The following is a 13,090-nucleotide window of genomic DNA, read 5'->3' as shown; positions in this document are numbered from 1 at the left end:
TGGACAGAGGTCGCACTGCAGTGGCAGGAAGGGCAGGGTGCCAGCAGAGCTACGGGGTTTAGTCTGGAGAAGGCTCAGGGGGGACCTTATCACTCTCTGCAACTGCCTGACAGGAGGATGGAGCCAGGACGCGGCTGGTCTCTGCTCCCAAGGAACAAGGGATGGGACAAGAGGAAATGTCCTCAAGCTGCACCAGGGAGGTTTAGATGGAGCTGAGGAACAATTCCTTCCCCAGAGGGTGCTCAGGCATTGGAACCGGCTGCCCAGGGCAGTGCTGGAGTCACCGTCCCTGCAAGTGTTCACACACCGTGTAGACAAGGCCCTCAGTGCCATGGGTTAGTGGTGGCCTTGGAAGTGCTGAGGAACGGTTGGACTGGATGATCTTGAAGGTCTTTTCCAACCTGGTTGATTCTATGACGCTATGACTGGCCTGTGTGGCACAGCCCTAGGGGAGGGGACGTGTCTGTCTGCCCCTGTACGCAGCCTGAAGCCAGCAGCCTCCCCAAGCCCCCTGGGCACCCCAAATCTGCCCCAAAACCTACCTTCCTTCTCCCTACCCCCTGCAGCCAGCACGACTGTATGATGCCACCGCTGGCCCCTCACCCAGCGGGGGGACCTTCAGAAACTATACCTATATATGCACGCGCAGGGGTTGGGCCCTTCCGGGTGCATATATACGGTGCTGGATGCAACCAGGTGGCGGAGCGGGGCCGGGGTCCCGGCGGCAGCCCCCCTCAGCCGAGCGGGCACACGACACACAGAGCGACAGGGGACGGGCAGGGGGGGACAAGGCACGATGAGGCGAGGATGGGGGGCGATGGCGGGGGGCGGCAGCGGGGCCGGGGCAGATGCACACCTCGGCAAGCGCACACGCAAAGCTACCTGGGAGCAATGAACACATGTCCCTCCGACTCAAAGCTGTTGGGCAGCAGGTATTCAAAATCTGCAACAGAAAGGGAAGGTTATCCGGCGGGGAGAGGGGACCGGGACAGCGGGGCCAGGAGGGAGAGAGACGGACAGAGAGAGAGGGGAGGGAATAACAACAGAAAATAAAAGGCATTTGCTGCTCTTGGTAACAAGAGAGGAAGGAAAAGGCCGCTCTGCTGTTGCTGGCACCGCACGGGAAGGAAGGTTATAGCCAAATCGGGAGAGGTTTGCCCATCTCGGCTCGAATTTGCGCGGTCGCGGGCTGGAGGTGCGCGGTTGCGTACGCGCGGCCGGCGGCGTGTACGCAGGGACACACAGAGACACACACACATATATATATGTGCGCACATGTAGATATATATATGCATGTTTGGGAGGGTGTGGGGCGTCTCTCTCTCGGGGTAGGGGGTGGTTGAGGGCAGGGAACCGCATGCTGCGCTCCTGGCCGGAGGAGGATCACCAGAACACTTGGTTGTCGGGAGAAAGAAAAAGGAGTTTTCAGGCATCGACATGGCCAAACGGGGATCCTTGCCGAGGACAGTCCAACCAGAGGCTCCCTGCCCAGCACCGGGCAATGCGCTGCCGGGCTCTGCCGTGGCACCGTCCCTCCCCGGGGTGGTGGGACCCCAGTGGGGACGGGGGCCCATGCTCGCACACCAGCCCGGCACCTCGCTCTGCTTTAAGGGGGGTGGCAGCGCAGCAGGGCTTGGGGTGCCTCTTGGGACCCCCCCGACATCGGGGCGGCAGATGCAGGGTTCAGCTCATGGGTTAGGGGGTGGGTGTGGGGGTGCTATGGGACAACCCAGGGCCACCGGCCCCTCCATGGGCACCGCCACCCCCAGCCCTCCCGCCGGCCCCCGGTGCATGGCACGGCACAGCCAGAGGTTGGACTGTTGCTCTCCGAGGGCTGTAGGCAGGGGCTGGGTACAAGCCAATGAGAGGAAGAGGAAGAGGAGGAGGAGAGGGGTACAAAACACTCGTACTTGGTCCATCAGCATTGCCATCACAGGGTCACTGGGAGGAGGCAACTCAAAGCTGATGGAACAGGGCTGAGGGTGACACGTGGGACAAATCCGGCCCTGGGTCGCATGGCTGACCTCCTGCTCCACTGCAGGGGCGGTTACCGGCCCCGGCCTCAGTGGGACCTTGGGCTAGAACTTAGCTGCTCCTGGGGGCACGGATAGTGCTGGGACGCTGTGGCTGCCAGGGGCTTCATGCCATGCTGGGCCTGGGGCAGTGGGGACAGCCACTGAGCAGCCATGGGGGCAGGCAGTGTGACACCCCAGGGCTCGGCCAGGCTTGCCTTCCCCTGTGCAGCGGGTGGCATCACCCCAGTGTGCTCCCATCCCCACCTCCGCTGAGGGGTTCTGCTTGGGAGGATTCCCCAAAAACGCCTGTCCCAGAGGGCGATGGTGGCAGAGGACTGGGTCCCCACCTTCCCTCCATCCCGCCACCTTTGGGTGCCCACCCGCAGCCCCCCGCTCCCTGCACAGCCCTATCCCTTCAGGTTGAGTTGTCTTGGGGAGGAAGAAGCAGAGGAACTGGGACAGAGGAGAAGGAGCCAGAGGAGGCGAGCGGGGGGAGAGGAGCAAGAAGGGCCGGGGTGGGGGAGAGGAAGAGCAGGGCATCAAACTAGCTACGAAAAACCTCGTGGATTGAAAACAGCAGTTTCATACAAGATCGGCTCTTGAACCGGGTTTGGGAGCGATGCGCGGGGAGGGAGTGGGGGATCGTCGTGACAAAGCTCTCATGGACAGAACAAGACATGTTGCTTTCAAATAAAGGGGGAACTGGAGGAGAGGAGGAGGAGGGAGGAAGGGCGAGTCGGTGGCGGTTTGCAGGTTCGGCGTGGCAAACGGGCAGGGAGATGGGCAAGCAGGGGGCTGGGGGGGACTGGACACGGGGCAGGGGACGGGGTGGTGAAGGTGAGTGGTCTGAGACTGAAAATACTTGCCCTTCATTTTGATGTTTGGTACTGTGTGAATCCACCATAGAGAGAAAGCAAGAAAAACAACAAACAAAAAAACAACAAACAAAAAAAAAGGGGGTTGGGTGGAAAGGGGGAAGGGGGGCACAAACAATATTTTATTCAATCGCCGTTTGAATAAAAATATTGTGTATCATAATCATACCAAAAGGAAACCTCTTGCAAAAAACGACATGAAGAAAAGGAAAAGAAAAGAAAAACCCAGTAACGAAAGGAAAAGAAAAGCCACGGTGAAATAAGAATTAAAAAAAAAAAAAAATATGCAAAGATATAACTAGAGAAATATATATATATATTCAATACTCCAAAGGAAAATGAGAGTCAGTAGCAAACAGTTGCAACAGTCTTGGTATCAAGATGCCCTCACTGAGTCAGGGGGCATGCACGGCAGGGTGGGGAGGATGGGGGGATCCCCCCTCCCGGGGACAGGGACAGCCTGGCCTCGGCCCTGCAGGGACACGGGGCTCCTGCCGATGGATGGAGGGGCAGGGGCCGGGGCTGCAGCGGGGCTGGGGTTGAGCTGCCGCCGAGGGCAAGAAACAGGGGGAACCGAAGGGGAGAGGGGAAGGGTCCGGTTCTGCCACAGGGGAGAGGGTCCCTGGGAGCAGCGTGGACCTGTGGTGGGAAAAAGGCTTGGGGGTCAGGGGAGAGAGAAAGAGAGAGAAAGGGGGGGCCAGGCTAACACACACGTACACAGATTAATTCCAAACGAAAATCGAAACCAACCGAAACCGAACTCATAAAAAGAAGAAGAAATGGCTTAAACCGAAACCAAAGAATCGTAATAAACCAAAGGAAACTCAAGAGATCCATGCAAACTTTCCCAGGCTCGCAAATTAACTGGCTGCTACAGCGCCATCCCTCGTCCCCAGGAGGCGAAGTGGCAGCAGTGCAGCCCCTGCCTGCGCCGGGCAGCGCCTGCCTGCATCCTGGGGCTCAGGTTTTGGGGTGCAAAGCGTAAAGCCCAAACCCTGGTGCCCCGGCGCGCCCCAGGCAGGCAGCTCGCTTTCCCTCCGTGCATCCACCTCTACTCATGCCTTACTTTTCCTTTCTGTTTTGCCTCTCACAGTGATCCCTATCTCTTTTTGCTTTGTGTTTCTCCCCCCGGCAGCCGCGGGCTGGCATGGGGGTGAGCGGGAGTGCGAGAAGGCGGCAGGGAGAGCCAGGGGCTACTTACACTTCACTTGCAGGATCTGGTCGCTGAGGTTGGCCTGGATGTAGTAGGTGCTGTAGGGAGGCAGAACCAGCCCCAGGCTGTGGAGGGGGAGAGCAGACAGGTGGTGTAAGGCTTTACACCCACCCAGAGCCCCTGGCCAGCCTGTGCCTGGCACCTCTTGGCTGGTGGCAGGCAGCAGCCCTGCTGGTCTCCTGCACAGCCCACTGCACCCAGCGCTGTCCTGGGGTACCCAGGGTTGTCTCTAGGGCACCCAGAGTCATCCTGGGGTACCGAGGGCTGTCTCTAGGGCACCCAGAGTCATCCTGGGGTACCCAGGGTTGTCTCTAGGGCATCCAGAGTCATCGTGGGGCATCCACGTTCATCCCCAGAGCATCCATGGTTATCCTGGTGGCACCCAGAGTTGTCCTCGAAACACCCAGGGCCATCCGCAGAGCACCTAGAGTAATCCTGGGGCACCCAGGGTCACCCTTGGAGCATGCAGGGCCATGCTGGTAGCACCCAGAGTTATCCCCAGCACACCTACTGCCATCCTGGGGCATCCAGGTTTGTCTCCAGAGCACCCAGAGTCACCCAGGGCTGCCCCCAGGGCACTCGGGGCCATCCCCACAGCACCTAGAGCCATCCTGGGGGCACCCAAGGCTATCCCAGGGGCACCCCTGAGCACAGGAGGTGACAAGCCTGTCCAGACAGGGCTCAGATGGACAGGAGGCACCTGCCTGGGAACCAAGTGCGATGCACATGGAAGAGGGACATGACATCCCTGTAAGAGAGGAAGGTGTGAAGAGACACAGCCCTTGAAAGAAGGAACAAAACCTCCCCAGAGAGGAGAGACCAAAGACAACCATTACACAGGCACCAGCCACGGGCGAGCCAGGAAGGAGAGGGATCCACCAGCCAGGAGTCTGGCACGCAGGGCACAGGATGGGGTGGGAAAGCATGTGGCAGGAGGTGGTGCTGGGCTGATGAACCCATGGGACATTCTGCTGGAGGGAGCAGGGCTCCTGGGTGCCCGCTGCAGCAGCCAGTGGCCTTTGGTGATGGTATTTGTGCCAGGTGCTGCCCAGGATAAGCGAGCACCGGTGGGTGAGGCCACATTCCTGACCCCCATGGGATGTCACACCTGCACCTGAGCCACCGGGACCCCAGACCATCCCTCCAGCCAGTCCTGTGTGTGCCTGGCAGCATGGACTGAGCGCCACAGCAAGCATGGCAGAGGTGGTGGCACCCCAAATGAGAGGTAGCAAGAGGAGGGTGGTGACTCTTTTCTGTTCAATGCTGGTGGCACCCTGTGCTGATGGTGTCTCAGGGAACCCCCAGGAACATCCCTGCTATGGTGTGGAGATGTGGGATCACACGACCCCTGGCAGCACCTTCCACCCTACAGAGCAACCCACAGCCCTGGCCACAGCTGTGTCACCCCATGTCACTGTCCCCTCCTCAACAGGGCTGCCTGGTTCCATAGGGGTGCCCCCATGGGGGACAGGACCAGGGCTGTGCCATGGACACCTGGCAGCATTGGGAGGTAGCTGTGACCCCTGCTGGCCCCTCCTGAGCTGGGTGGTGAGGAGGAGGAGGGTACCCTGGGTGGCAGGGGGCACCACATGGCTCCTCACAGGACAAAGACAGCATGAGTTGGACAGCATGGACATGATGCCAGAGTCTTTTTTACACATCTGCTGGTGCCATCTGGGTGATAAATGCAGAGGGGAGCTTTGCTGCCTGTGCTGCAGGGTGGGTGCATGTCACTGTCACCCACCGCACAGCAGACAAAGACCTGCACAAGCCCTTGGCTGCACAGGACCGCAGCGCCGTGCTGGTGTGGGTCTGGCTGATGCCAGGTGAGCGCAGTTGTGCCACCAGTGCCACTCACCTGTAGTTGGTGCTTTTGATGGGGGCCCACGTGTAGGTCCTGAACACTTCGTCAATGTATTGCTGTGGGTCAGAGGGAGCCAGTCAGGCCTCTGTGGTGCCAGGACACTGCTGGTGCAGTGACACAGAACCCCGGCTCCCAACCCAGTGCCGCCACGGCTGGTATTCGGCACAGTGATAGTTTTGACCATGACCCCTTCTCCTGCAGCATTACCTCGTCCAGAGACTTGATGAGGGTCTTGATGAACCTCTGCCCGTCATTCCCATCAATCATGCTTCTCCGGATCTGGGGGACAACAGAGGGCGGAGGCAACTGAGGGCCACAGAGCCCAGCCATGTGCCTGCAGGTACCTACCCAGTGCGGTGGCACTGGGAACCCATGGGGTGCAGAGCTGAGGGTGAGTAGCCTGGGGCAGGGGGTTCATCATGCTCGCACCGAGGGGACAGTGTCATGACCCCACGGGAGATGTGCCAGGGCCCTTAGGATGAGGTGTTCCCCAGAGCAGGCTGGAGGGGCTGAGTGCCCTTTGCAACTGCAGATTGGGGGCAGCATGTACCCCAAAAGCTGGGTCTGGGTCTGCCCACCTCCTCCTTGTTCTCATCCTCCAGCTCAGCATCCAGGAAGTCCAGCGTCACCGGCTCACGGAAATTGATGATCTGCAGGCAGAAAGCGAGAGCCAGGGAAGGGCTCAGGGCTCCCGCAGCCACTGCTGAGTCCAGACAAACTCATCACAGTTCCCACAATTAGCCGCGTTATCCCACAGGACCCGGCTAACCCCCACTGCTGCCACCCCGACGGGCCCCTCCTCACCTGGGGCTGCAGGTTGGGGTGCAGCAGGACGTAGCCGTTCAGGTCGATGGCGAACACGTAACCGTTTGCCCCCAGCTGCGAGAGGACACGAGGAGGGATGAGGCTGGCCAGGCGGCTCTGCAGCGTGCCATGCTGTGCCGGTGTGATCACCCTCACCTCTGCAGGCAGAGCTTGCCCCACGCCACCCCCAGGGCTCAGCCTTTTGTACACATCTATTTCTATTCTCAGCCAACAGCATCTCTCACCCCAGCTCTGGATTTTGCCCGCTGCCCCTTTCCCCAGGCTGGCAAGGTTTATTCCCTGCTGACCCTGCAAGGGTTTTGGCTCTGCTCTGGTTCCCAGAGCATCATCCGGCTATGATCCCTGTCTGCCTGCAATCACGGCCTCTGCACCCTGTTACCACCAGCACTGCTGGAAGTGCTATGGGGTGCTGTGGGGTGCAGCTCGGGGCTCCCTGCAGTGGGTTCCCACGACAAGCTTGGGCAGCACAAGGCAGGGACGGAGGGGAAGGGACCCCACGCACGTTGTATCGCGGTGTCAGCCTCTTGATGTCATTGAGAGCCACGTCGATCCCCATCACGCCCAGGATGAGCTGGTTCTGGAAGGAAGCGCAGGGAGGGAGGCAGGTGGGAGCAGGGCTGTCACCTGCCACCACCAGCACAGGGATGGGGAAACAGGGGGATGGACCTCATCTGCCTCTGGGGTGAGATCCAGACACTGCAGGGGCACAGGGTGGGACGTGCCAGCCCCCCAGCAGCCCTCTGTGGGACACTGCATCCCCCAGGGACTTGCAGCTGCCAGCCATCTCCATTGAATGGGAGAGCTAGCGGGATGGCAGTCACCCTGGTACCACCCCAGGGAGGGGGTGCAGGGCAGGCAGCAGCCCAGGGGTGCCAGTGCCCCCCATCCATGCACCCAGCGTCGGGGCACCCTCCCCACAACCCCACACTGGGGGGTCCCAGTGCAGCCAGGTTGGTGGCAGCCACAGTCTCCTACCTTCCTGTCACTGCTGTCCTCCGTCAGGTTGAACACTGGCAGCGTGCCTGTCACCACCAGGCCCAGCCCCTGCACAAGCACAGAAGGGTGTCCCATGGGGCCGGGGGCCTGGGGGTCCCCACCTGTACCCCAGGGATGGGGGATCCTTACCAGGGCATCCTGGTAGACATTGGTCCACTGAACCTGCTTGGCTCGGTTGCCTGCCAGGACCATGGGTCTGCCCAGCACATCCAGGTACTCCTGCAAGAAGACAGAATGGAGAAAGGATGATGTGGGAGCCGATGCCTCCCTGCTCCAAGCTGCTGACACCCCCGTCCCCATGCACACTCCAGGATTATTAACAGGGTGCTTGGTGCTGGCCCTGGCTGCAGGCTGAGCTAGAGGAGGGGGCCTGGCAGCCACCAAATCTGAGGGTGATGCTCCAGTTGAAACCAAACGGCCCGTAGAGATGCAAACAAGGCGCTGCTCACTACTGTCAGTCCACAGGCAGGGCAGGGGCTCCCCAGGAAGCATCAGCCAGAGCTCTCCCAGCTCCCAGCCATCCTGGCCTTTAGGGATCTTCTCTTGGAGCAGGTTTCCCTTATCCTGGCTCTCCTTGCCAAGGCAGACCTCTGGGCAGCGGGGCAGTCCCTGTGCCATGATGCCAACCCTGCCTCAAGCAGCTGCCCTGCTCCGGGACGCTCACCACCTGCCTACCATGTGCATCCGATATGGAAAAGGGGCAGGAGAGGGGCAGTGGGACGGGATGTGGGGCACACATGCTTGGCTCTGCCGAATGGGGTGCTGCTGGGGGTGGCCCTGCCTGCTCCCGCTCCCGCCTGCGCCCTGCTCTGCTGTGTGCTGATTAATGCCTGATGTCTCATAATTAGTCACTCAAAAGGCAGCAGGTCCGTGGGGAGCTGCAGAAGATGAATTACTTATTTCAATAGCGCAAGGCCTGGCTGACGGCTCGGCTCCCCAGCTCGCTGCCATGCTCACTGCCAGCCTTTGGGCTCTCTGCAGCAGGGCTGGGGCTGCCTGAGCACACCCCAAGGCAGGGCACCCCATCCCCAGAGGGCAGTGCTGTCTGCCTGCACCCTGCCTGCCTGCACCGTGACGTACCTGCGTGTTGATGCGGATGGCGCCGATGGAGGGGATTTCAAAGTAGTAACCTTGGAAAAGAAAAAGAAAGGCAGCTGGGGAGTTGTCTGCCTGCCTGCCCAGCAGCCTGGCTGTCCTGCTGCCCAGCCCTCCAGGGTTGCAGCAAGCCCCTTGCTGGCAGCGGCACACACTGGAGCACCGGTGCCAGCCCCCATTGGAGAGGTGAGCCCAGCCCCTGCAGCCTCCCGTGCCTGCTGTGTGCCAGCCCCGCTCACCTTTGTTGGCGCAGGCCATCCACTGCAGCGGGGTCACATCGTAGTTGTGCTGCCCCACGGAGAAGGTGAAGACCCGAACCTGCAGCAGAGCACGCAGTGAGGGATGGCTGGTGGGCACCCAGGTCCTCCACACCGGCTGATGGCAACCTCCTTGGGCACAGTGTGGCACTGCCTGCCATGGCCCACAGACCAAGATGCCCACAGCCAAATGCAGGTGGGCAAGAGGTGCAGATGCTTGGCTGTGCCGGCGGCAGGGCAGCCCCTTTCTCCTCACCCGGCCACGGCCACTCCTATCCCCCAGTGTTACTGTGTTGGCTGAAGCCCCCTACCCAGGGGTCCTTGTGCTGGAGCATCACTGCACCCAGAGGGGTCTGTGCTCTCTGAGGGTCCTGCATGGACCGGATCCCCCCACCTCACAGGTTTCCAGGTCCTGGTGGGGACCCTCCTTCCGGTTTGTCTGCCTCCCACCAGCCCTGCCCCCATGCTGGGATGTGCTTTCCCCAGGGATGGCATTTATGGAGCCCACCAGCCCCATCCCCTCCCCAGCAGCCCACGGGGTGCCTGGTCCCATGCCTCTTGCATGCCAAGGTGGGAGTCAGCTATAGACAGCACTGACGTGCCAGCCATCCCACTACCAGGGCAGCAGCAGAAGCAGGCTGTCAGGGAGAGAGGATGGGGATGAGGCAAATGAGGTGGAAGCTGGAAATGGAGCTGGAGCAGCCGCCTCCCTCCCTGGTGCGCAGCCCCAGCCTGGCCCAAGACCCCACAGCCTCTCACCGTCTTATTGGGCCAGTTGTACTTCTCAAAGACGTCCTGCACCCGGTCCTCACCGCCGTCCGTGAACATCATGATCATCTTGTTGCAGTTGGCACGGGTGATGTTGGACTGCGGGGCAGAGAGATGGCGCCTGAGGCCGGACCCAGAGCGAGCTGTGCTGGGCTGGATGCGGCCAGGAGGGCCGGCCACAACCCATCTCTTTCCTGGCCTGTTTCAGTGGGGTGAGGGTGGTTGGGGTGAATGTGCAGGAGGAGGGACGCTGTCTGCTTGGAAATGATGTGACTATTGCCGCTCAGCACCTAATAGCACCATTCATCTTTATTTTGCCTCTGGCATGGTGTCTGGCTCCATCCCCCTCCGCCCAGCCCTGATAACTTTTAATAACACAGCGGGGCCGCAGCTCCAGCAAAACCTCAGCTACAGCACACTGGGGGGTGGGACGTACCCCCCAGCATTGCAAAGGAGGACAAGGAGCCCTCTGGATGCTGAAGCCCCATGTACAGGGCAGCAGCTAGGTCTGAGAGCTCTCCCATGGCCCCCAGCACCCATGGGTACACTCTGCCCACCCCAGCCCGCATCCCGGCCCCCAGCTCACGTTCTGCAGCTGGTCGAAGGCGTACTCAAAGCCAGCCTTGTAGTCGGTCGTGCCCTTGGCCACCATCCCCTGCACGTCCTCCTTGAAAACCTTCTTGTTCCGGATGTTGGCCTGCACCAGGTGCTTGAAGCACGACACCGGCTTCGCCTTCTCATTGAACTGGGGGGCAAAAGGGGAGTAGGTTGCAGACGGGGACAGGGGCAGCCCCCGGCAAGCACAAATCACCCGCCACACAGCTCCCATGGGCAGGAGGTGGCGTGAGCACCCTGCATCCCATATCCCAGGGATGGCTGATGCTGATGCTGAGACCAGGGCTTAGCTTAGGCCAAATCCAGCACTGAGCCGCCCTGCATGGGTGCTGGCAGCGGGTGCTGGCAGAGGGCTTGCCTGCACCCTTGGTTCTGCAGGGCCCCCCCGGCTTGCGCAAGCAGCCGCGCCGCAACGTGCCGCGCCGTGCCGGCAGCAGGAGCAGGTGCTGTCTCTCGCTTACGGCTTCATTTGCTGGCAATAGGGCCCATTCATTAGGGGAGCAGCGATCCAGCTGACGGAGCCGGGCCAGACACGTTAATTAGCGCCGGCGTGCTTGTGGCCAGACAGGGGAGGGCCGGCACGGGCTGGGTGCCCAGCGAGGCACAGATGCGGTGGCACAGCCACTGCGCTGCCTGAGGTCACGGGCTGGTGACATCGCCACGGGGGGAGTGATGTCGGTGGCTGGTGACAGACATGAGGTGGCTGGTTGGGATCACCCTGGGAGTGTTTCTGCCAAACGCCCCGCGATGGGGGCAGCTCTGGTTTGCCACCACGGACAGCCAAGCCTGGAGCAGCCATGTCCTTGCTTATGTGCAGGTGGGTGGTTAAATAGAGAAGAAACGGCATTTCTCTCTCTGCAGAGCTCCCGGCCAGGTGGGTCTGGGGGCAAAGGGCTCCCGCAGTGGGGAGCTGGGAGCTGCCTGCTCTGCCACCCACCCTGCAGCACTCACCGAGGCCACGTTGACATAGTCATCATCTGAGAGGGTGTCCAGCATCTCATAGACCGAGGTCTTCATCAGCTTGAGGGTGAGGCCGCTCACGCTGCCGCTCCTGGCAGGACAGAGGGGTGTTGGGGCTCAGCAGCGAGGGGGCATGGGGCTCCCCACCGGTGCTGTCCCACACAGGGCCATCAGCGGGACAACAGCACCCTGGTGAGCTGTGCCACCATCCTGGCCTGGCTCAGCCCCCACCCGTGTACTCACACGTCCACGATGATGACCATGTCCTTTGGGGACGAGGCACCTTGAATGTACCTGTGGGGTGCAGAGCGGAGTCAGTGGGGTTGACTCATTCTGGGGGGGACACCGACCCTGCTGGGTGCAGCCCCAGAGCAAAGCTGTGCCAGGCACAGCCGTGCCAACAGTGCCCGTGCACCAAGGCTGTGGTGACCCACCGCGAGGAGCCCGGACGAGGTGTCAGCGGGTGAGCAGAGGTGAGGATGCAGCACGGCGCAGCACAGCACGGCACAACGCCAGCGCCTGCCGCTTGGTACCGTATCAGCCTAATGAGCTCTAAATGCTAAACCCTTCCATCATCGCAGGCCCTTTTCTGCGCGCTGATTATGCTGACACACACATCCATATTAAGATGCTATTTACCCCCCTGGTAGCTTCAAAGGCCAGGCTGATTAGGTTATTTTTAGCTACGAGGAGGAAAAATAATACTACTACGTAAATCCTCCCCCCGAAAACAATTAGGGAACCCTCCGTCACCCCTCGAAGCACCTGGTCCTGCTCCCAGCCCTGCTGTGCCATCCTGCATGGTGCTCAGCACCCATCCCAGCCATGGCCAGGCACAGCACAGCCTCCCCATCCCATCAAGTGGGGCCTGATCCTGCCAAGTCCAAGCAGGACTCATTATTAGCTTGGTCAGGATCAGGCCTGACACAAATTAATTAGTGTGTTATTAGTATCAATTACTCACCATTACTGGGGAGGACTGGGGAAGGGGCAGGCTCTGATTGCTAATCCCAAGTCCTGATGTTCCCTAATTACAAGTGACTACCCAAGCCTGATGCTGGATGCTGGCACATGGGGCCCTCCCAGTGTGGATTCTGCATCCCCCCAAAGCTCCCCCATGCTGGGATGCAGGATGGGCAGGCAGCTGCCTGCGGGCTTCACACTGATGGTGGGGCTGGGGGGCTCGGGGCTGGGGCAGGGCTGCTGGCACAGTGCAGAGCCCAACTAAGACGATGCCCATAATGGGTTGTGGCAGCGCATCCATCTCCAGTGCCCCACTCAGATGAATACCCTGGGCTCCACAGGAGAAGGCTGTGGATAATATTGCCATTCATCAAGGGAGGGAAAGGCAGGCGAGCGGTGCTGGTGGCCCTGCCGAGGCTGCAGGCAGGACCGTGGTCCCTGCCGGGCCTGGCAGCAGAGCAGCGATGGCTGTGTGCTGCAATGGACCCCGGCACGAGGGCAGGAGAGGACCCCAAAGGAGCGTCCCCAGTGTGTGCTGCTCCCCAGCACAAAGGGTGCTGCTGCTCCTCCATGGCTGGGTGGGCAAGTGGGTGGTGGCCAGTCAGGCTAGTGGCCAGTCAGGCTAGCCAGGCTCAGTAGCCCCC

The 13,090-nt window shown here is 60.9% G+C and overlaps 1 protein-coding gene across 2 annotated transcripts in view; it reads right to left on the bottom strand.

The window, feature by feature from the left end:
• The window catches only part of CACNA2D2 (calcium voltage-gated channel auxiliary subunit alpha2delta 2), a 207,153-nt gene that overhangs the window by 8,310 nt on the left and 185,753 nt on the right, over positions 1 to 13,090 (bottom strand). Inside the window, exons 9-24 of one of the 2 annotated variants that reach the window (XM_030501716.1) lie at positions 11,727 to 11,777; positions 11,475 to 11,574; positions 10,495 to 10,653; positions 9,900 to 10,007; positions 9,123 to 9,201; positions 8,869 to 8,918; positions 7,918 to 8,007; positions 7,768 to 7,836; positions 7,295 to 7,369; positions 6,772 to 6,846; positions 6,546 to 6,617; positions 6,175 to 6,246; positions 5,962 to 6,023; positions 4,092 to 4,168; positions 2,882 to 2,902; positions 883 to 943 (exon numbers count right to left, since the gene is read on the bottom strand). In XM_030501716.1, the coding sequence (XP_030357576.1) occupies positions 883 to 943; positions 2,882 to 2,902; positions 4,092 to 4,168; positions 5,962 to 6,023; positions 6,175 to 6,246; positions 6,546 to 6,617; positions 6,772 to 6,846; positions 7,295 to 7,369; positions 7,768 to 7,836; positions 7,918 to 8,007; positions 8,869 to 8,918; positions 9,123 to 9,201; positions 9,900 to 10,007; positions 10,495 to 10,653; positions 11,475 to 11,574; positions 11,727 to 11,777 (1,221 nt within the window). The remainder of the gene's footprint in view (positions 1 to 882; positions 944 to 2,881; positions 2,903 to 4,091; positions 4,169 to 5,961; positions 6,024 to 6,174; positions 6,247 to 6,545; positions 6,618 to 6,771; positions 6,847 to 7,294; positions 7,370 to 7,767; positions 7,837 to 7,917; positions 8,008 to 8,868; positions 8,919 to 9,122; positions 9,202 to 9,899; positions 10,008 to 10,494; positions 10,654 to 11,474; positions 11,575 to 11,726; positions 11,778 to 13,090) is intronic. The other variant, XM_030501717.1, reaches the window with a different exon arrangement.

The sequence above is a fragment of the Strigops habroptila genome, chromosome 11 (assembly GCF_004027225.2).
Source record: "Strigops habroptila isolate Jane chromosome 11, bStrHab1.2.pri, whole genome shotgun sequence".
NCBI lineage: Eukaryota > Metazoa > Chordata > Aves > Psittaciformes > Psittacidae > Strigops > Strigops habroptila.
This window is presented reverse-complemented; position numbering and strand designations above follow the sequence as displayed.